This window comes from Festucalex cinctus, chromosome 3, assembly GCF_051991245.1.
Source record: "Festucalex cinctus isolate MCC-2025b chromosome 3, RoL_Fcin_1.0, whole genome shotgun sequence".
NCBI lineage: Eukaryota > Metazoa > Chordata > Actinopteri > Syngnathiformes > Syngnathidae > Festucalex > Festucalex cinctus.
The window spans coordinates 32808563-32832047 of record NC_135413.1 but is presented as its reverse complement, the minus strand read 5'-3'; the positions used below and the strand labels follow the sequence as shown (position 1 = coordinate 32832047).

The 23485-nt window shown below is 39.6% G+C and overlaps 1 protein-coding gene across 2 annotated transcripts; it reads left to right on the top strand.

The window, feature by feature from the left end:
- Positions 1-336: 336 nt before the first annotated feature.
- Positions 337-23166, top strand: pot1 (protection of telomeres 1 homolog). Of its 2 annotated transcripts, XM_077517780.1 has the most exons (19): positions 337-426; positions 2496-2618; positions 4060-4132; positions 4225-4316; positions 5222-5329; positions 5547-5621; positions 5712-5829; positions 6462-6592; positions 6679-6972; positions 7974-8129; positions 16199-16383; positions 17037-17134; positions 18441-18470; positions 19428-19584; positions 20423-20613; positions 20714-20852; positions 20946-21031; positions 22203-22303; positions 22402-23166. In XM_077517780.1, exons 2-19 carry the CDS (start codon positions 2511-2513, stop codon positions 22666-22668), a joined length of 2409 nt encoding a protein of 802 aa, XP_077373906.1. In that variant the 5' UTR covers positions 337-426; positions 2496-2510; the 3' UTR covers positions 22669-23166. The 2 variants fall into 2 exon arrangements, with proteins under 2 accessions (XP_077373906.1, XP_077373907.1); XM_077517781.1 differs by lacking the exon at positions 18441-18470.
- The last annotated feature ends 319 nt before the right edge of the window (positions 23167-23485 follow it).

The following is a 23485-nucleotide window of genomic DNA, read 5'->3' as shown; positions in this document are numbered from 1 at the left end:
TTCTGTGGAAATGACAGAGAAACAATATCTCATTTATTCTTTGAATGTATAATCGCGAAACAATTTTGGTCTGATTTAATGAGTTATTTAGTAACCCAAATGACAAACCAATTTGAATATTTAATTAATTTGACCATTCTTTATGCCACAAACAAAAACAAAAATGTCTCAAATCCTCTCCCAGATTTGTGTTTTCTTTATGGAATGAAAGCAACTTTTTTTTTTTCAACGAAGTAATAATTTAAAATATTTCATAATGTAATGTTTGGATTCGGTAACAATAAAGACAACGTCACCCACTTGAAAACGAGTAGATGTTTCGCGCATGCGCGTTTGTGCAGCTTCCGCATTTTCCTAGTACGCATGCGCATGTTTTCAGCCAGCCAGTTCGAAAGTAAAGCCGGGAGGGGAAATAAAAATTAAAAGGTAAGTTTTATCACTTGAATATTATTCCACATGTCCACTAACTCGTACCGACGTCCTGTTTTGTGAGTCATTCGTGTTGGCGACCGTTTAGTCGCTATCACGCCACAAAAAGCGCCAGAGTTCATGCAAAATGTCCTCTCTTTTCGTTTTCCTCAACTCTGTGCACGTTCGACTGGCACTTTACAACAGATTTGTCGTCATTTTCAAATCCTTTCGGTTTCACATCCACATTCGGCATGTGTCGAACATACAAAACCGCCTCACACAACCTGACGACAGTTCAACCGCTTTTCCTATTCATGACGTCACCTCGTCGAACGTTAGCATCCCTTCAAAGTTGTTTTTTGTTTTTTGTTTTTTAAAAAAAGGCTGTTTTAGAGTAGTTAGTCTCTATATTCCCAAATGATATGTGTTTATAAGTGTGTCATATTACAGCTGGTGCACAAGACTGATATCAAACGGGGTTTTATTTTGTATAAGTTTGGCTTGTGACAGTCTTTTTTGCGTCGCTACCCAGAATGCATTGCGGCTTGCAGACAGCTCATCTCTGGAATAGTATACACAAATAAAATAAAATGAATTTCACAGACAGCATGGAACCTGAAATGAGATGGTTGAAGGAAAACCACATTTTATTTATTTATTTATTTATTTTATTAAAAAAATAAAATAAAAATTCAAAGCTACAATTTTTTTTGTTTTAGTTTTAGTATTAAGTTAACTTGCATCAAGTTCCACAGAAATAACCAGAGCCGGACTGGCCATCTGGCGTACAGGGCAGAAGCCTGGTGGGCCCGTGTCTTTTTTTGGGGGGGCCTGATGTTGTGCTATTCTATTATTATTTTTCCATTCATCCATTTACAATATCGAGTGCAAACTGAACCAATAAACATCAGCGGTAGACTAGACCTACATGGTATCCAAAGGTGGTCAGGAATGGGCCGGTGAGTTTGTGTTTTTTTGTTTTGAAGCCAAACCGAGCGAGTGATTCGACTCGAAGAATCCGGAAGGTCAAAGTCGCTCAGCTCAGCTCCGGAATGACTCCTTCCTTCCTTCCACTTAATTCCGCCTGCCGGCTCCTCTGCCGCACTCCAAAGCAAGCGAGGTTCATCCCGTTAATGTTTTTTTTTTTTTTTTTCCGCGCCGGCGAACGTGGCGTCTGCCCGGCAGGCTGTTCCCCACCACACGCCGCTCACGCTGGAGCTAAGCGAGTCTGACAGGAAGCCACGCGCTACCTGCTGGGAACACTTTCCTGGGTTACTCTCCCAAAAAAAACAAAAAACTGTGACACATTCTCCCCCTCCAGTCCCACTTTGGTGTTTTTAAGCCCCTTTTTGCTGATAAGACGTCATCTGCTGTGCCTTCAAAAGCGGAGGCTGGCTGGTCTGTGTTGATATATTTCATTCTTTTTTGCAGTGGCTGAATATTAACTACAAATATCGCGATACTTACGTAGGCGTATCGATAATCCATCGGGAGACAAAGTATCACCATTTATCGCCATATCGATATATCGTCACTTTCCTAATTAAAATCATGGAGCAACCGTTGCACACGCCGATTTTCCTGGTTGCGCGGCCATCGCTAAAGTCATAAAAACAATTAATTGTAATTACCTCTTGATAATGTTCAATTATTGGATGGCGGTGCATATTTTACTTAAAGTCTGACTGGCCAAATTCAGATCAAAGCATAAAACTTAGTGCATGTATTTGCAATATGCATTTTGCCAATATCATTATATGCATTGGGTCAATATCGCGATATCAATATATATATATTTTTTGATATATGCAGACCTAATTTGTATTAATTTCTAATTTCTAGTCCGTGATTGTAAAATGGCTGCAGGAGGGCGCGGCCCATAACGGTATCGGTCACCGCCGCGAGTACCGATACCTTAAAATAAGATCGGTATCGGTATCGGCTGTCAGGGTGATACCACCTCTGCCTCAATTTGAGCCAGCAAAAAACCCTGGAAGATGAATGTACGCAAAACATCGTCCAGAAATGATACCTGATCAAACTGATGTTTATTTTTCGTTGTTTTTTTTTATTTTTTTTATTAGGCTGCTGATACCACCATGCCTGTCATTGTGTTGGCGGACGGGGCGGAGCCAGGCGGCCACCTGACGATCGTTCCAATCATGCATATCAGCACCGACCGCGACCACAGCCATCACTCCATCAAGGTGTTGCAGCCTTTCTGCACAACGGCACATTAGGGACACATAGGAATATCTTTTTCTTTTCTTTTTTTCTTAATATTCAGAGAAAAAAAACTCACAAATTTAGTTTTTAAAGTGGCAGATTTGCATTAAAAAAAAAAAATCAGTAACTTACGAGAAATATGTGTAGCGTACTTGGATTTTGGTGTCAATACTTTTCGGTAGGGTTTTCAAATAAGGAGTTAGTTAATTGCTAGGCATGTAACGATACCGGCAATATCGTGATATTAAAAAAGCCAAGTTATATCGTTGTCGTCATGTCACGATATTAAAAGTAAAACATCTGTTAAAAAAAAAAAAAAAGTCGGGTTGATTCCATTTGTGCAGTTTTCTTTTAGTGCAGTTTAATTTTCACAAGGCATGCTTTGGCCCTTCGATGTTTCAAATCCATGCTAATGGTCAGATAAAGGGGAAGGTAATTTGCTTGAGTTAATATGTCGAGGAACTCGATGTGTGCTTGCATTAGCACAATATTGATTTTTGTATTTATTTTCATTATTTTATTTATTTGTTTTTTTAATTGATTCACAAAAGCACAATATTGATTATTTATTTATTTTTTCATTATTATTTTTATTTAGTTTTTATTGGTTCACACGTATATATATATATTTTTTTTTATATAAAATAATATTTTTATAATATTTTTCATTGCTGTATTGTACAAAAGCACAATATTGTTTTTTTTATTGTTTTTGGATGGCGCTGCACATTTTCGTTTAGGCGGCTGACTGGTCAAATTCAAATAAAAGCGTAAAAATTCCGTATGAAACTTATTGCATGTCTTTTGCGATATGCATATTGCGATATCGATATTTTTTAAATATATTGCGCAGCCCTAGATGTAACGATATCCAAACATCACGATACGATATTATCATGACCTGAAGGCCGCGATATGGTAATTATCACGATACTGTGGGTAGGTTGGCACAATATTATAACAAAAAAAAAAAAAAGCGTTCATACTAAAAAAAAATCCCCAATATTGTGCTTTTGTACATAAAAGCAATGCATAATAACAACCTACAATCTCTAATAATGCATAATATTGAGGCACTTACTTTACATTCCGCTTCATCTGACCAGTAACGTGGATTTGAAACAAAAAAGGGCCAAAACATGCCTTGTAAAATTAAACTACAGTAAAAACAAAAACCAGAGGGTACTAGAACTCCACAAATGGAAATCAACCTGACTTAAAAAAAAAAAAAAAAAAAGTGCTTCTTTTAATATCATGATGTGACGACAACAATATATTGTGGCAGCTTTAATATCGCCATATCGCGATATTGCCAGCATCGTTACATCTCTAATACATATATACATGGCCCTAATACACAGAAAGAGAAAAATAATCATCGTTTAAGACAAAAAGAGATTGATTGTGCGTGTTTGCATCCAGGGCCGAGTGGTCCACAAAGGTCCGCTGGTGCCGTCAGCGAGTCACGACTTCATCCTGAAGGCCACAATCGAAGGTGCAACATTTGGACTGACGTGACTTTTTTTTTTTTTTTTTTTTTGGACAAGCAGCTTGGAAATGACTTTTTGTGTTGTTGTTGTTTGTCAGAGGAGAAGTGCGGTCCGCAGGAGACGTCGTCCATCAACGTGGTCCTGCTGGGGATGCTGGCCAGCGACTTCTCGCAGGCTGTCAATCGAGGGGTACGTCTCGTTTCATCGGAACCGGTTTTGGGGTTTTTTCCCCCTGGAATTGTCAAGTATTAGTTTTGACCTGTCAGGTTTGAATCGAATCTGGAGTCCAAACCGATTTTTAATTTTTTTTATTTTTTTTGTGTGACGGGAATCATCTCATATATCGCGTCGTAATGAGAATTAATCGTATCATAATTGTGCAGTATTGTATCGCATCATAATTGACAGTTGATCAGATTGGATTGTAATTGGAGGTGAATTGTATCATAAAATGTAATTAGTGTTATCAACCAATCCATCTTTATTTGTATAGCACGTTTCATACCAAAAAGTGCAACTATGTTCGATCATAATTGAGGGAATATTTTTTGTATCGCTTCATAATTCAATCTTATCATAATTGTTTGATGTTTAGTCTACTTATTTATGTATTTATTTATTCACTCGCCTACTTCTTATTAATTTACTGATATTATTTTAGACCTGCAACAATTAATCCAAGAATCGACAACAAATTCATTATCAAATTAATCAACTGCTAGCTTGACAATCGTTTAACAGTTTGGCAACATTTTATTTTATTTTTTTTAAGCTTCAGATTGTCCACATCGTGGGAATTTCAGCCTCTCGTCAATAAATACGCTCTGACAATCTTTCCGTTTGTTCAAAAGAAGACATTTCCAAATGTCTGCTTTTATTTAAATTCTTGCTTGAGTCATAATCAGTTTGTGACTTTTGTGCTCTTTCGCTGTTCTTTTGAATAAATGGATGGATGTAAAAGAAATGTTTTTTTTTGTTTGTTTTTAGAAATCAGATTAATCCCAAAAATAATTGCTAGATTTATTATTATTATTATTATTATTATTATTATTGTCCGCCAAATCTTTCACACATGTTGCGTTTTCCCCCGGCAGGACGCGGTGACGGCGTCGGGCTTCACGGTGGGCAAATCTCCCACGGCCAGGAAGGACAGACGGCATCCGTTCAACCTGCTGCTGTCGGGCGAGCGAGCCGTCATCCGCGTGAGCAACTTAACTGGAATTTGGTTCGGGACGGACATTCGTCAACATCGCAAAAACGTCTCCAGTTTTGCTGCTACCAGTAACAACGGATTAACGATGAAGTGCTTTCGTTTTCCTTCGAAATGATAATCGATCTTGAAATACGATGGCAACATACGTGCACAAATATTGCAGAAAAAAACATAAAACCACAAATGATGTCTCTTGTGTGCTTCAGGTGTGTCCCCGTCCACCTGGTGACCTCACAACTCCACAAGAAGCCCCGAAGGAAAATCTCTTGCCCCCAGCTGCGGTCAGAAAACGCAGCTGCGAGCAAATGGTGACATTGAATTGAGTGTCATGATGTCACATGCTTTCTTTTTGTCATTTCCCCCCCGTGCAGGTTTCCAGCACGCCAAAGTACACGTACGTCAAGCTGGGCAACTTGACACCGGGAGTCGTGGTCAACGTTTACGGCGTGGTGGTCTTCTTCAAGCAGCCCTTCAAGAGCCGCGGATCAGGTCATTTCATTCTTACTTTAAAGTAGGGCTGGGCGATATGGCCCAAAAAAAGTTTCTGTCATTCTGGACGATTACCATTTTAATCGATTTTAATCAAAAGTTAAAAAAGACAGTTAAACAAGATTCATTTTTTCAAAAAATGATCTTGTGCAAAATGTTCAGACGATAACGTACAATAATTTTTAATCAGTTTTAACATAAATAAATTTAACATAGCATGTTACAAAAAAGCTATTCATATCTTTTGCATAACTTAAATGCCACATAAGCTTGTGCAAAAAAATAAATAAAATACTCAGTTTTTGCTCAACTTAAATGCCATTCATAGCTTATACAAAAAAAATACTACTTATGGCTTTTGCATAACAAAAATGCAACAAAGCTTGTGCAAAAAAAAAGCTACTCATAGCCTTTTGTTCAACTTAAATGCCACATACATAGCCTGAGCAAAAAAAAAAAACACTCACTCATAGCTCATAGTCAGAATTCTGACTTTAAAGTGAGAATCCTGCCAAACTTTTTTCTTTCTCTTCACTGGCCTAATCCTCTTCTGTACTTGTTGGAGGTAAGTTTTCAAAAACCAACAGACGTCTGATGAAATGAGCAAGTGCGTGTTTGTGTCCTCTCCGCAGACCTGTGCTCCAGCCTGAAGATCACTGATCAATCCGAGCAAAAGATTAGCTGCTCCATTTTCTGCCCCAAAATGGAGTCGCACCCGCAAATATTCCAGATCGGCGACATCGTGCGCTTGCACAAAGTCAAGGTTCCGCATCTGTCGCCGTTGACGAGTTCAAGCCGCAGTCTTGTCGCTTCTGCTCACGTCCTTTTGCTGCGGTGGGTCGCGCGCAGACGCAGCCTTACAAAGACTCCCTCACGCTGGTCACCACCTTCGGCTTTAACGCGCTGACCTTCAGCGGGATGGTGGGCGCCGACATGGAGCCTCGGAGCTCCAGCCGCGTCTTCCATTTCGGCGAGGAGGACCGCCGCATGGTGACGGAGCTGCGCTCCTGGCTGGCCGCACAGGATCTGCTGGCGCCGGACGTGAGCGTGGCGCTGTCCGCCGCCCAGCCCAAAATGTACTTCGACCTCACCTGCCAGCTGCTCGCCAAGGCGCCCGTCGACTCCACCTGCACGCTGCTCAGGGTAAGAGGCTTGTTTGCGTTGGTCCGCTCGGAAAAAAAACCCAAAAACAAAAAAAAAACTATTTCTATCTGTTTCCGATTTGCAACAATTAGCGTTAGTACGGAAGAGGATTAGGGCCAGTGAAGAGAGAGAGAGAGAAAAAAAGTTTGGCAGGATTCTGACTTTCAAGTCAGAATTCTGACCTAAGCCGGGAGCGACTCAAGTCAGGATTCTGACTTTATTCTCAGAATTCTGACTTTAAAGTGTGAATTCTCGCATGAGAATTCACACTTTAAAGTCAGAATTCTGACACAAGTCGCTCCCGGCTTAAGTCAGAATTCTCACTTTAAAGTTAGAATAAAGTCAGAATTCTGATTTTAAAGCAAGAATTCTCACTTTCTTCTCAGAATTCTCACTTTAAATTCAGAATTCTGACATAAGTCGCTCCTGGCTTAAGTCAGAATTCTGACTTTAAAGTCAGATTTCTGAGAATAAAGTCAGAATTCTGACATTAATGTGTGAATTCTGAGAATAAAGTGAGAATCCTGCCAAACTTTTTTTTTTTTCTCTCTTCACTGTCCCTAATCCTCTTCCATACATTACAATATCGTTACAATAAGTTTCATCATTATTCACAAATCTGCTTAGAATTGTTGAGAAACATCTTGGTTGATCTCTTATACTCTGCTGCCACCTCCTGGCTGTTTTTGTAATTACTACCATCTTTTTCCACCCATTCTCTGCAGTTGAGAGGCTACATCAAAGCCTTCTGTATGATTTAGCATAAAAAAATAAAAAATAAAAAAAAACGTAAACGTATAAATACGTCTTTGGGACACTTAATACATTTAAAATAGAACGTATTTATAGGTTTTTGGGCGCAGCCGAGTTAATGTTAAAATTTTTTTATTTATTTTTTATTTTTTTCTCTTGTGTGGCTCTTTTGATGAATTGATCACGTCATCATCATTTGTCACAAATTTTTTTGTATATATATATATATATTTTTTTTCCTCCTGCAGGTGTGGGATGGCACCCAGTGCCCTCACGCTCTGCTCAAAGTGACGGTGGACTCCAACATTGTGGAGGGTCCGACCTCCTTCTCCGAGGAGCACGAGAAGCTCATCGCCAACGTGCTGGTCTACGACAACCACGTGCAGTCCGCACAGCAGCTCAAGGTCAGAATTCCTGTCACTAAAACAAAAGCACAGAAACAATCAAACAATAATAGTTCACATTTTAAAAAAATAAAATTAAAAAAATACAACTAAAATTGCTCTTTATTCGTCAACTAAAATTGCTCTTTTATTTGTCAACTAAAATTGCTCTTTATTCATTGACTAAAATTGCTTTTTTTTTTTTGTTGACTAAAATTGCTTTTTTTTCATCAACTAAAATTGTTCTTTATTCGTCGACTAAAATTGCTCTTTTATTTGTCAACTACAATTGCTCTTTATTCGTCGACTAAAATTGCTTTTTTTTTTTGTCAAATACAATTGCTCTTAATCTGTTAAATAAAATAGCTTTTTTTCAACTAAAATTGCTGTTTTTGTTTTTTTCGTCAACTAAAATTGCTCTTTATCCGTCAAATAAAATAGCTCTTTTTTTCGTCAACTAAAATTGCTCTAAAATTATGACTAAAACTTTTAATTAATATTTGTTAGAAGATTATAACTAAAACTAAGTTAAAATTTCTTGTCAAAATGAACACTGGTGTACATGACAAAAAAAACAAAAAAACACGTCTTTAATCGGCTGTTTGTACAAAAAAAATGGAGAGGTGGTTTGTCGTGTATGAGGGAAGTTAAGACGGTCGAAGTGGCAACGAGCAGCAATCGACTGTCGGGCGGGTAAATAAAGCTGCTCTGTGCTGAGCCGCCGCGAGACACGGAGGGATTGTCTCTCGTCTGAAACCTGCTGACTAAGCGCTGCTTTTATCAGATGGACTCGCAATCCTCCAGGGTTTTTTTTTTTCACCCCATTTTTTAAATCTTTCTTGGGTTCTGCTGCAAAGCCTTTGGAATGAAAGATAACAGCAAGTCAACAAGACCTCCAAGATGAGTTCAGTTTGTGCTTTCGAATGCACATTTGGATTCTTTTCGGCGCATTTTACAGGGGGTGCGCTCATTTTCGCAAGTGGGTGTTTCCTGGTAAAAAAAAAAGTATTTTATTTGTCCTAGACAGATGGATATGCTATAGGTGCACACCTTTTTTTGTTTTTACCTACATTGTCTAATTTGATGATTTCAATGATTTGCCATTAACTCATTTAATGGCAAAAACGTATAAATACGTTCTATTTTAAATGTACTGTGTCCCAAAGATGGACTTATATATTTTTTTATGCTAGAGCATACAGAAGGCTTCGATGCAGCCTCTCAACTGCAGTAAACGGATGAAAAAAAAATGGTAGTAATTTACCAAAACGGCCACAGGTGGCAGCAGAGTATAAGAGATCAACAAAGGCCATGTGAATAATGATGAAACTGAGCTATATTCTAATGCTAGTTGCTGCAAAATGGAAACAGGTAGAAATATACTTTTTTTTTTTTCTCCTGATGAAAGAAGAGATTTTAATCTTTCTTTTGGTAGGTTCCATGTTTTTATAGCAATAATACACAATATTATGTGGGCCTTGCAAAACCAGTCCAAATCTCGTAAAAAAGCTGGGAGCGAAGGGGGTTGCTTCAGACAAAATGGCTGCCAGTCAATGATCAGTTAATAATCATAATAAAATGCTCTTGACGTCACTTTTGCCGATCAACATGAAATTGGGTGAACGTCACATCGTCTATCGTGAGAGGAAGCACCAAAGGACACATCCCCGAAATATATTAATCAAGGCGGCGGCCATTTTGCTTTGAAGCAGCCATTTTGGGCAAATTTCCAACACGTTATTCAAACTCTGCTGACTTCTTTCACTTGTTATTTTCAAACTGAGAGACTCCATTTGCAAAACAAGTGGACTTTCACACATCCACAACGTGCGTGTATGGTAGAGGTGCGGAAGAAGCGCATCCGTCCGTCTTTATTCGCTTCCTTCCGAGGCGTAAATGACCTTTGTGGCAAGTTGCAAAGTCACATCAGAGACACGCGCACCTCTCTTACGCCACCACGGCTGTGTTTAACAAGCTCGTTCCTCGCCCTCGAAAGTTGGAATTGCTTTGACCCCGCCGGCTCAATCAATCCGCCGACCGCTTTTGTGACATCACCAAGAAAAAAAAGCGAGTTTGGCTCCATTTGCCGAGAAATGGACAAATTTGGTCCCAACCATTCGCTTGGACGACGACCTTCATTCATTTATTCGTCCCGAGAACTCTTTGAGCTTTTGTCCCAGCGTGTGTCGGCCTTTTTGAATCAACGTCCCACCGCGAGTAATCAACGTGTTGCTGATTTTTGATTGGCCGCTTGCGGACCTCCAAGGTGGCGCTAATGACACGGCACCGCTTTTGAGAGGGCGAGCTTCGTTACGGATCAGATTGCTGCAACAAAAATAATCGCGCACTTGAATGAACGTCTGAAAGGGAAAGTACGTCCAAGTCAACAGATGCTCAAGCATTCAAACGTTCCCCTCTCAATCACTCTTTCTTTCTCTTGCTCTCGTTCTCTCTTTCTTTCTTTTTTCTCTTTCTTTCTTTCTTTCTTTCTTTCTTTCTTTCTTTCTTTCTTTCTTTCTTTCTCTCTTTCTTTCTTTCTCTCTTTCTCTTTTTCTCTCTCTTGCTCTCGTTCTCTTTTTCTTTCTCTTTCTCTCTCTCTCTTTCTCCCTCTATCTCTTTCTTTCTCTCAACTCACTCTCTTTTTCTTTCTTGTTCTCATTCTCTTTATCTCTCTCTCTTATTCACTTTCTCACTTTCTCTTTTTCATCTCCCTCTCTCTCTTGTACTCTTTCTCACTCACTCTTTCTCTCTTTCTCTCTCTATTTCTTTCTCTCACTCGCTCTCTTTTCTTTTTATCTCTCTCTTTCTCTCTTCTCTCTTTCTCCCTCTATCTCTTTCTTTCTCTCAACTCACTCACTCTTTTTCTCTTTCTTGCTCTCATTCTCTTTATCTCTCTCTTATTCACTCTCACTTTCTCTCTTTCTCATCTCTTTATTGTTCTTTTTTTCTCACTCAGTCTCTCTCACTCTCTCTTTCTCTTCTCTCTCTCTCTCTCTCTCTATTTCTTTCACTCACTCTTTTTTCTCTGTTTCTCTCTCTGTTTCTCTCTCTCTCTCTCTCTCTCTCTCTCTCTCTCTTTTTCTGTGGTTCTCGCGCATCTGCGTCGGGGCCCCGGCGGCTGTCGCTCATTATTGCAGTTAATCGCTCACGCTTGATCAGACGGGCGCCGTTCCGTTTCTGTGTTTCTGTGTCACCCGAATGCTGTCGGGCTGATGCGGCTTGTTTTTTGTTTTTCAAGTATTTCCGCTGAGCTAATGCGCAGCGTCGCCTCCTCCTCCTCTGTTTCCTGTGCGGCGAGCGCGGGGCTACGAGCTAAATGAGATTTTATGTCGGCCCGCCGGCGCTTTTCTCCAAAAGAGAGAAAAAAAAAAAAAAAGGCAGCCAGAAGAAGTGAAGTGACACGAGTGGTGCTGCCTGTGTTGAGGTGAAAGGCATCATGGGGGGTGAGAAAACAGTCATACGCATGCAAAATCGCTTCATCCCAAAATACTGAACGAGCGAGGCCAGTTTCTTTAACTTCTCTCGGCTTTGCAATTGCTTGTTTTTCACCAGTAGAAGCACGTCTTCTTACGAGGAAGCCATTTTACACCTGACTGAGCGATTGTCTACAAGCCGACGATAAGCTTCACAATTCATTGTTTATCATTTCTGTCTGAGCCAAAGATCAGCCTCACAATTGCTTGTTTTTCACCCCCATAGACAAATCTCTGATTTCCATGTTGGTTACCTTTCCAAAAAAGCACAAAAGAAATCTTCACAGGTAAATCCCAAACCTGAAAGGGAAGCCATTTTTCGTTGGTCTAAGAGCAGAGGATCAGCTTCACAATTGAGGGTTTTTCACCAGTAGATAATTCTCTGTTTTTCATGTTGGTTACATCTCCAATGACTTTGAATTTAGTCTTTGCAAAGGAGGAAGCAGTTTTCCGTCTACCTACCTCGTTTTCCGAGGCGATTTACAGCATTCACAATTGTTTGTTTTTCACCTGTAGACAGCTTTCTGATTTTCATATTGGCTACATCACCCAGCTCGTGAAAATGGAGTCTTCTCAGACAAAATTAATCTCTTAGAGGAAACAACCCCGCAGGGAGGCCATTTTTTTTCATGACTCGCCCATTTGCTTTCAGAGCTGATTTTCAGCTTCACAATTGTCCGTTTTTCACCCACAAATTTGCTTTCCATGTTGCTCACCAATCCGAGTAGTACAAATGTAGTTGTTTTCTGTCAGACTGGCCACTTGCGTTCTCAGCCGATTTTCCAGCCTTCACAATTGTTGATTTGTCACCCGTCGACAGCGCTCTGCTTTTCATGTTAATTTCACCTCGAAAAAGCAAATCCCACATCTGAAGATGTTCATTTCCTGTCAGACGAGCTCCTTGCTTTCCCATCCGTGGATCAGCTTCACAATTGCTTGTTTTTCACTCTCAGTTGAAAAGACCTCGCTTTACTGTTCCATTACTTTTGTTGGTTGGGGAGTGGATAATACACAAGTCTTGACGGTTTGGCAATTTCCAAAGATTAAGAATTTGAAGTACTGTCGCCATACTCGAGTCGCTCAAAGGGCGACTGACAAGGTGTCGGCCATCAAGCGTTTGCGTCTCGTTGCAGCCAAATATGGAAATGGTTTGCCGCGGGGAAGACATTTTCCGCCCGGTTCGTCCCACGGTCCCCGAACGCCTCCTAATCTGCTCATTATAAGTAAGCGTAGTCCCCACTGAACCCGCTTATAGGCCGAAATCTGCGAACCACACACACACTCTTAAAAGCACTTACACGCTGCGCGATTCTCCAGTTGCCGTGGCGACGCTCACGGTGACGCCCCCCCCCCTTTAAAAAAAGGAAATGCTTTTAATCCCTCGAAGGCGGGAGAGAAAATGACAGAAAAGTAGTACGCACATGCGCCACTCGAGTAGGTGGAAAAGTACACCAGAAAAATGGTGCGTACCTTTTGCTGTGTGCCTGGTTGATGGTTCGTTCAAAGTGAAATAAGAATAGATTAAATTAAATTAAATAGCAACTGGAAAAAACGGTCAGAACAAATACTGTTACGGTGCGTTTTGGCCTCTTGGGAGCAGTGTGGTGCCGTGCATCTCTGGCGTACATGTAAGATTTGTGTGTGGATATTCCTTATTTGAAGGAAAAACACTCCCAAAGCCGATGCTGACTTCCTGTTCGTACTTGCTAACTTCCTGTTAGCTCTAGAAACACTCCCGAAGCCGATACTAACTTCGTGTTAGCGTTTGCTGACTTCCTGTTAGCGCTCGAAACGCTCCCGAAGCCTATGCTAACTTCCTGTTTGCGTTTGCTGACTTCCTGTTAGCGCTAGAAACGCTCCCGAGTCCTATGCTAACTTCCTGTTTGCGTTTGCTGACTTCCTGTTAGCGCTAGAAACGCTCCCGAAGTCGATGCTAACTTCCTGTTAGCGCTAGCCTAGCTACGTTTTCGAAACAAAGCATATTTTGAATTTAAATATATAGTGAATGTAATTCTTAACTTTGTGTTTTAGTTTTATAGTTTACTTCAACTGCGGTGTCACAGTTTAAAGGACACTTCAGGACAACAGAATAACATACACTACACACTTGCTAGTTGCTAATGCTAGGCAAGCAAAATGGTGCATTCAAGGGTACTTTCACAGCGTCGTTGTCCGATAACATTTTAAGGGGAAAATAATCGGCCAATTGGCAGTTGTTTGAAGGCCAATAATTTTAATTGGTCGGGCCCTTGTAAATTCCCTGTTAAAATAAATATTCTCTAATGTATCATCGTTTCAATTTCGGAAGGTGCCACATTTAATAGTTTGTCATGTTTTCAGGAAAGTGTCATGTCTTTTGCAAAGGTGCAACATCAGTAGTTTACCTTCATTTTAGGAATGTGGAACAGAAATTGTTTGCTTTCTTATTAGGAAAGTGCAGCAGAAATAATTTGTCTTCTTTTTGGTAACGTAATTAATAGGTTGTCTTTATGTCAGAAAGTTTAGCATCAATCGTTTGTCTTTTTATGTAAATGTAACATATAAGTTTCCTTCATGGGAAACTGAATCATCAATTTGACTTCTTTTTAAGAAAATCCGTCAATACATTGTCATATATATATATATATTTTTAAAGAACGTACAACATCAATTGTGTTTGGTATAAAAGTGTAACGTGGTCGTTTTAATTAGTTTGGAATTTTTTTGGATGTGCTATTTCTTCCTTGCTCACATTTTCTCCGTGTAAATACGCGCCTGCATGCAAGCATGAAATCAAACACATCCAGACTTTTCTTATTTGTCCTCCTCGTGCAGTTTGTTCATGCGTGTGTTGACTCCTGAGAATCTTTCAGCTGCTTTTTCTCATCGTCGCTCAGCTGCTTCAACACGTTTTTGCTCTCCAGGGAGACGCGGTGGGAAAACACATAAAGGGAAAAAATGGATTTGCAAACTCAACAAGTGTGTTTACATCCACACTGAACTGGACAATGAAGACATTTTCACTGTTGGAGGCAGCACTTCATGCGGTTGTCGGGTGATGTCGGAACAAATTTACAACAACATTTTGCTTTAAATGCAAACGTGACGGTGATAAGCGGCGACTGAAGTCACTTGACAAGCCCCCGCTGCTTTCTAGGTACCGCGCTTGCACATTTTACGGTAGTTACGCGTTCCGGCCTTTGCGCCTCCCGCCTCGACGCTCGCAAGGAACGCGCGTGACGCTCGCTTGAAGATGACACGTTCATCTTCTGTTCCTCAGCTCTGATGCGATTACGCTTCATGTACGTTTGTTTACGGCTTCCTTGAACGCGTCAAGCGAACGGACGTACGACTGCGAAGGACGAGGTTTGATCGCCTCTGACAGCCGACTCAATAATTACCATGATGATGATGATGATGATGTGAGGAAGAGGAGGACGTGTTTCTGTCATCTTCAGGCTTGTCGTGACAAACATTTGAGGGGGGGCAAGCAAGTCCTCTCCAGGCATCTGAGTCACCGCTCAGCACGCAACGTTTAATGCCACGGCGCCATCTGCTGGCGTGAGCAAGGAAAGAAGGAATTTAAAGCTCACTTGCGACTCGTTCACTTGTCGGCGTTGTACCTTTCCTCAAAAGACAAACTATTGAATTTGCACACATTTCATAAAAAGGAGACTGTCATGTTGATGTTGCACTTACCTAAAAAGAAGACAAATTATTATACTTTTTTCTTACTTTTAAGAGAAGGCAATTACTGATGTTTCACTTCCGTAAATGAAAAAAACTATTGCAGTTGGACTTTTATTTTTTAAATTTTTATTTAAAAAAGATAAACTAGATGTTTCACTTTCAGACAAATTATTGGTGACTTTCCTAAAAAGAAGACAAACTATTGAAGTTGGGCTTTTATCATATTTTTTCAAAAAGGCAAACTAGATTTTTCACTTTCTTAAAAAGAAGATAAACTATTTAAGTTAGTTTTTTTTTTTTTTATAAGACAAACTATTGATGACTTTCCTAAAAAGAAGACAAACTCTTGGGCTTTTATTTCCATTTTTAAAAAAGGCATACTAGATCTTTCACTTTCTTAAAAAGAAGATAAATTGTTAAAGTTAGTTTTTTTCAAAAAGACAAACTATTGATGACTTTCCTAAGAATAAGACAAATTATTAAAGTTGGGCTTCAGTAAAAATAAAGTATTGATGTTGCTTCTTCTTAAAAAGAAAACAAACCATTTGTCAGGTTCATGAAAAGTAAACTTAATATTGCACCTTATAAAAAAATCTGAACTATTGATGTTGCACTAGTCTTTTCTTTCTTTCTTTCTTTTTTTTTAAGATGGCAAACGATTGATGTTTTACATTCCCGAAAAAGAAGACAAACTATTAAAGTTGCAGTTTCCACAAAAACAAAAAAGTTAAACTTCACTTTGATGTTCCTACTACAGTAAGACAATATATTGATCGGTGTTACAACTTCCTAAAGTTGAACTTCTGTAAAACACATGCAAACTATTGATGTCGCACTTTCCTAAAAAAGAAAAAGAAAAAAGTGATTAAATATCATTTATTGAACCATAAAGTGTATATAAAAGGCTGTATTTTGAGCATCTTTGTCAATGTCCCCGCCCACCACCAGCCCGGAGACTTCTTGAAGATCTTCAACTTGCGCGCCACCCCGGGTTCCGTCAAGGTTCCCGGGCTGAGCAGCAGCCAGGTTGAGGAGGTCAACCATCTCTGCTTCCACCTGCACGGCGGCACGGCGTACGGCAGGGGCGTCCGCGTTCTGCCCGGCAACAGCCCCGACGTCCAGGAGCTCAGGAGGTGGGTTTTATATATAGAAATATGATTTATTTTTATTGTGGGAATGCTGAAAGCATCGCACATATGTCATTTGGATTTTTATTCTCACTTTTTTACCGTGAAACAACTCCCACATAATACTTCCCATTTACACTGTTCAAATTTCAACTTGCTTCAAAAATTCACGCCATCTTGGGAATATATCGTCTCATTCCATATTACATTATGGTACTTGCACAATTTGATGTTAAAATATCAACTTTCCCCCATTCACTTTCAATGGGACTGACATTGAACTTTTTCTAAGTCCCACTTGCCACGCCCACCATCGATCGACTCTATGATATGGCTTAGTTCTTTATATTCATTTATCTTTCAACCTCAATTAAAACTTTGTAATTTTCACACAATTTATCTCTCCATTTCCTTCATGAGCATTCCACATGCATTCAAATCTTAGCATTCAGCTTCCAGCATTCCCACGTAATTTCTCCAGAAATTGCACATAGTCTAGTTATATTTATTATTATATACATTATTATTATTAGTCGTAGTAGTATTCGTATTATTATACAATAATATATTATATATTTATTATTTTTTTTGTCAAAAAATATGAGACGACAGAAGGTGTCGAACGTCGGCGTTGACTTCCTGTTTTGCCCCCGCCACAGGACGATGGACGCCTTCCATGAATCCAACGAGGAAAAGCGTTCGGAAGTCAACGACTCCGCCATGTGGGACGTGTGGAACACGCCTCCAGAGTCTCCAGGTAAGAATGACGGTCAGGTTTACCCGCTTGACATTTATTAGACGCGACAAAAAAAAGGAGATAAGGAGACTCAGTTGAAGGCTCGCGAGGAGACAGAAGATACAATTCACTCCTTCACTCTCTGAAAGAATCCTCTCCTCACCCTCTCTTTTTATTTGCTTTCCACGCCCCGAGTTCCATGGGTGTTCCAATCCTAAAAATTATGAACACAGAACATGAGGTTGTTTTTTTGTTTTTGTTTTTTTTCTTAATTGATATTGTGACAGAATTAAAAACGACAGTTATATACAATTAGGCTAAAGAAATGCCGCACGCAACATAAATAGTGTTGCATAATTACATGGTACTGGACGTGTTGAATTTTGAGCTGGTCATATTTAGAGAAGAGCTCTAAATTTGAAGTTTTACCCCTTTGCTGTCTTGTAGATCAAATCTTAAATATGTAAAAAATAAATAAATAAATAAATCTGCTGGCCTTGTTCTTTACTTCATTTCATTTCTTTTTTTTAATATATATTTGAGTTGACAAAGGAATAAAGATGAGGCTTTTACTTTTACACTTTTTTTTTTAAGATTTGATTTTTTTCATATTATAAAAAAAATAATTAGTTACACTTAGATATTTGCAAAAAAAAAATCAATTTTAATGAAGGTTGTTTCGATAAAACGTTTACACTGTGTATATTTTTATGTTTATATATTTAAAGGGATACCTGACTCATTGAGCCATTTCCAGCAGTAAAAAGTTCATATTTTGTCTATAATTAATGTGGTAACTTCATTATTTTTTCATGTACAATTAGTACCTTTAAAAAGTCATTTTTGCTGTTGACTGATGATGACGTCACCTGTGCTGAGCATGTAGGCAACGGCCAATCACGGCTCAGTTTACTGACAACACCCAGAAAACAGGTGAGCCATGATTGGCCGTTACCTACTTGCTCAGCACAGGTGATGTCATCATCAGGTGACCGCAAGTACATGAAAAATAATGGAAGTTATCAAATTCATTCTGAAAAAAAATAATCAACTATCACTTTAATAATATACATAAGAATTGTTTCTAGATGCATGTGTATATATTCATATATGTATACTGTATACACTGAATAGTTCCATTTTTTATTTTTTTTGGTTTTGTTTGTTTGTTTGTTTTACCGACACAATACAGCAATTTAGCTTGTAGACGCATGCTGCCCTCTGGTGGCCACAAGAAGCTTTTATTTCATAAAAGCTCTTTGACAATTTGCTTATCAAATATTGTAAAACACTATTTTTGCGCTCTCTCTCTCTCTCATATTTTTAGTGAGTCGATCTTCAATGGAAGTCAGCACAGGTATGAAACATGATGACTCAAGATGTCGATTGTTTTTTGTTTTGTTTTTAAACAACTTCCATAATTTAAAGTGCTGATTTTTCTAAAAACTAAAAACATGTCTGTAGCTATTTTACCAAAGCATCATCAGTTTTGATAACTTATCGATTTAGTCGTGAAACTGAGTCACGTTGTCAACTACTATTATCGACTTCTATTCCTACTAAGACATCAGTTCATTTGTATTTGTTTCTTTTTTTTTTTAATCATATTAACTCATTCAAACCCAAAAACGTGTAAATACGTTTTTAAATACTTCACTCCCAAAAACGTATTTAGATGTTTTTTTGTTTTGTTTTTTTTAATGCAAGAGCATACAGAAGGCTTTGATGCAGGTTCTGAAATGAAGAGGTGGCTTAAAGCGATGGTAGTTATTACAAAAAATGGCCAGAAGGTGGCAGCAGAGTATAAGAGAGCAACCAGGGTGCACCATGTTGCAAAAGCTCTTTTTGCCAGTCTTTTCACCAGGAATGTGAATGTTGATGAAACATTGCTATATTCAAACGCTAATTGCTGCAAAACCGAAACAGATACAAATATACTTTTTTTTTTTTTCCTGATGAAAGAAGAGACTGTAATCTTTCTTTTGGTAGGTTCCATGTTTTTATAGCAACAGAACACAATATTTTGTGGGCCTTGCAAAATCAGTCCAAATCCGTGAGCAAACATTTCTAAATTTGTTTATCAGTAGAAATAAAGCAGATCAGAGAACAGGAAAAACTAAGGAATAAAAATATTTTAATTAACGTGATTTTATTTATTTATTTTTCCGTAAGTGAAGGGCTAAAAATTTGACTTCTTGTGGAAATATTGTTATTTTATGGCTGTATCACCCAGCTCAATCTAAAATGTTGCAAAAGGTCCGAAATTGTGTCAAAACAAATATGTGTAACTATTTGTGCTCGTGCCGCCCCCCAGAGCTCAGGTGCGACCACCACATTCGTTCCGTCAGCCTGAGCGAGCTGAAGCGTCACGAGCCGGGCGGCGTCCATCACGTCAGAACCCGACTGCGATCCTACGAGCCTCGTCGACTCCACCGGACGCTCAAACTCTACTGCAGCAAATGCGACTGCATGTATGCAACACGCACACACAAAAACATCATCATCATCATCAATATTAATATTACTCCGAAATTGTGCGTTTCCAAAAGTCAAAACATTAAATATGGTTTAAAATGTTCAAATTGAAGGTATAATCCACATTTTTCATAGAAACGTATGCAAAAGCTGGAGAGATAAACGTCAAAGTGCACTGATGAGTCTTCTTCTTCGCCTGAAGACTTGCGTCCATTTTCCTGCCATTCTTATGAGGCGCTCCCCCTAGTGGCCCGCTAAGCAATTGCTCAATAAGTCATGAACAATGGAGCCGTTTTAGTGGCTGGATATATCAGGGGTGGGAACCTCGGCATACCTCCGGATACGATGCGATACGCAATTCAAGGCTCACCATTAGACGATACCGCAATAACAGATAGATTGGTCAGGTCAGAAATCCATAATAATCTACGATAAAACTACTACTACTAATAATAATAATAATAATAAATAAAATAATAAATAACAATAAAAAATAAACACTAAAAATAAATAAATAATTTGTAATAAGAATAATAGTCTTCTTCGCCTGAGGACTTGCGTCCATTACCCCGCCACGCTTATGAGGTGCTCCACCTAGTGGCCCGCCAAGTAATTGCTCAATAAGTCATGAATAATGGAGCCGTTTTAGTGGCTGTATATTAACTACAAATATCGCGATACTTGCGTCGGCGTATCGATAATGGATCGGGAGGCAAAAGTATCCGGATTTCTCGATATATGTCGTCACACTCCTGGCGCTAAGGCAGTAGTTTGATTTAGTTTTGAGCGACGTCATTGATGAAGAGCGTGCGGCCATCCTCTTCCTCCTACCAGGCAGGACGTCCCCGACGACGAGCGCGTGGCCAGCGTGTTGGCGGACGCGTCGGCCGAGCCGAGCGGGCCGGCCGGCTCGCCGCCCTGGTCCCTGTCGGGGCAGGTCCGCCTGGCCGCTCACACCATCGAGGTTCACCTGTCGGCGCAACTCACGTCCGAGGGGAGGAGCAAGGAGCTCATCTTCCTCAGTGGTAAAAATCAATATGAGTGGACTGGTCGCCGTCGAGCAGTTTGTTTTTTGACAGTCGTATCGGAAAAGAAGTCAAAAATTCGTTGTAATATTTTTTCCAGGTTGCACGCTGCAGGACGCGCGTCACCTGGCGGCCACGTACCACAACGTGGTCCCGGTCCGGCGCTCAGGCGGAGGCGACCTGGCCCTGCTGGACCTGAGCGCGCCCTTCCTCTTCCGCGGCAGGCGGAGCTTCTACGGGTCGGGACCTCTGACCTCACCGCCGCCGTGACACATTTAAGGAGAACGAGGTCAAATGACGACTTCCCGTTTGCGTCCGTGCATGTCTGTCAGGTGCAAGCGATGTTCCGAGGGAGCCGCCGTCAGGGAAGTGACAGTTGACAGAGGCGAGGTCATCGACGAGAAGGTCATCGCTGAAGGTCAGTTTGTCGTTTGCACATATGGTTAACATGTATTTTCTTCACATTTCACTATCTGGATACGTCCCAATACTTTTGACCAAACCACACTTTTCATGTCATGTGGATGTCCCATTACTTTTGTCCACAATTTCTTCATTTTTCACTTCCTGCTGGTGACCGAATATTTTTGTCCAAATTCCCACATTTACTCGCTTTCACTTCCTATATGTGAGACAACATCTTAGAGATTGACCAATATGTTTTTTTCATGGCCGATAATTAGCAGCAAAGGAGGCCGATGACCGATATTTGGAGCCGATATTCATTTTCAGTAAACGGGCAACAAATGTTGACATGATTTAAAAAAAATCCAGTTGAATTTATTGAACAACTTTTCAGATTTGCATATTGTTCTTTTTTTTTTATTATTATTAATATTCTTTAATTATGAAATACCCATTTGTTCTAAAATTCGAACAAAAAGTTCAGGAAGAATTTTTTTTTTAATTCTTTAATTATAAAATACACATTTGTTTTAAAATTCGAACAAAAAGTTCAGGGAGTTTCCGGAGTCATCAGCACATCTTTACAATCATAAATGAAAGCTTCAATAAATAGCTCTGAATTAATTTCTCCAGTAAAATTTTCCAAAATTTTGAAACATTTGAGTTTTTTTTTTTTTTTTTTTTTTACATACCTTTATCATTTCAAACAATCATAAAAAGGTGCTGAGCGTTCCCAGGGACTGAAAAATGAAAAATGATCTCCCTTAGGTTGACAGTTTTAAATACATCTTTTATCGTCCATCATATTTTTTTTTAAAAGGCCGACACCGATTATTCCTCAAATTGCCCAATATCGCCACTGCCTATCCCAACAAAATTTTGTCTGAACCAGATTTTCACTTCCTGTATGTGTTAGGGATGTAACGATACCGGCAATATCGCCATATTAAAACTGCCGCAATATATCGTCATTGTCATGTCGCGATTTTAAAAGCAGCACATCTGTTTAAAAAAAAAAAGAAAAAGTTGGGTTGATTTCCATTTGTGCAGTTCTAGCACCCCCTGATGGCTATGTTTTTTTTTTTTGTGTTTGTTTGTTTTAGTGCCGTTTAATTTACATAAGGCATGTTTTGGCCCTTCTATGTTTCAAACCCACGGCATTTTTTTTTCCGTGTGTCACGTAGCGTTCGGCGTTCAACTCATGAAGTTCGTCCTGCTGCTGAAGTTCCGCCTGCAGGACGCCGCCGACGACACCTTGGACGACGTCTTCCTTTGGCGAGACGCGGTCAGTCGGAGCAGGCGTCGCGTCACGTGACGTTCACGTCACGTTCTCGCCACAGCAACGCGACCAATCAACGATCGTGTTGTCTTTTCTGATCCAAGGAATTCTTCTTCGGCGTGTCGGCGGAGGACGCGGCAGCCAATCAGCAGGCTCAGGAGCAAATCCAGCAAACGCTGGAAACGCTTTGTCCACCGGAGGGCGCCGGAGGTGAAGAACGTCCGTGGCTGGACTTGTGCTTGGCGACTTACAGCGCTCGCGAATCCGACGACTTGGAAAGCGCGCGAACCTTTTATCAGATCTGTCACACGAGCGCGCGCGAACACCAGAAAAAAAAGTTTTGGTCTATTTTTAAAGAATGGCAATTTTGAGGACGCCTTTCCAAAAGAGAAGTTTTTGCTTTGAATCATGTTTTCTTCCGTTTGAAATAAGACATTTCGGCTTTCTGTTTTGAACAAGAAAGGAAAGAAAATGTGACATGTTGACAAATTATTGGTGCATCAAAAGTATTGGGTCACAACAGAAACGAAACCAGGAAAATATCGGCAAAAATGTATGGGAAGTTTGGGAAAACGTGTCATTTACACCAAAATAATCAGGATTCATACAGAAAGTGAAAAGTAATTGGACGCGTGCGGGCAGTGAAAAGCGAAGGAATGCCGGCAAAATAGGAAAGAGGAAATGTCACGTGGACAAAATTATTGGCATTCATACAGGAAGTGAATGATAACTTTTATTTTACACACTGACTTCTTTTTTGTTGTTGTTTTTTTTACACTTGTGTGACAGATGAGAATGTTAAAATTTTAATTTGCTGGCCAGTTCAGTTAATAAAGTTGTTATGGTGTTATGATAAATACACAAAATAATTTTCTCAGATGTGACAAATATTGTCGGTTTAGATTGTTCATTTGTTCCTATATCCTGTTTTTTTGTTCTTGTGATTGATTTGTGTACAGCTAAAAGACAGAAACCAAACCGAAGCTAACTTTGTTAGCGCTGCTGTACTGACGTCACCGGAAAGCGCGAAGGCGCTTCAATCTATAATTTTTTTCACTCTTAAAGTATCATGCTTTTTATATTTTATAGGTTTATTTACGTTTTTCCAATTTTAGTCCATATATTTTGTTATCTTGAACAATCGTAAACGGACAATTTCCGGACAATCCCGGTGCGTGACGTAATCTT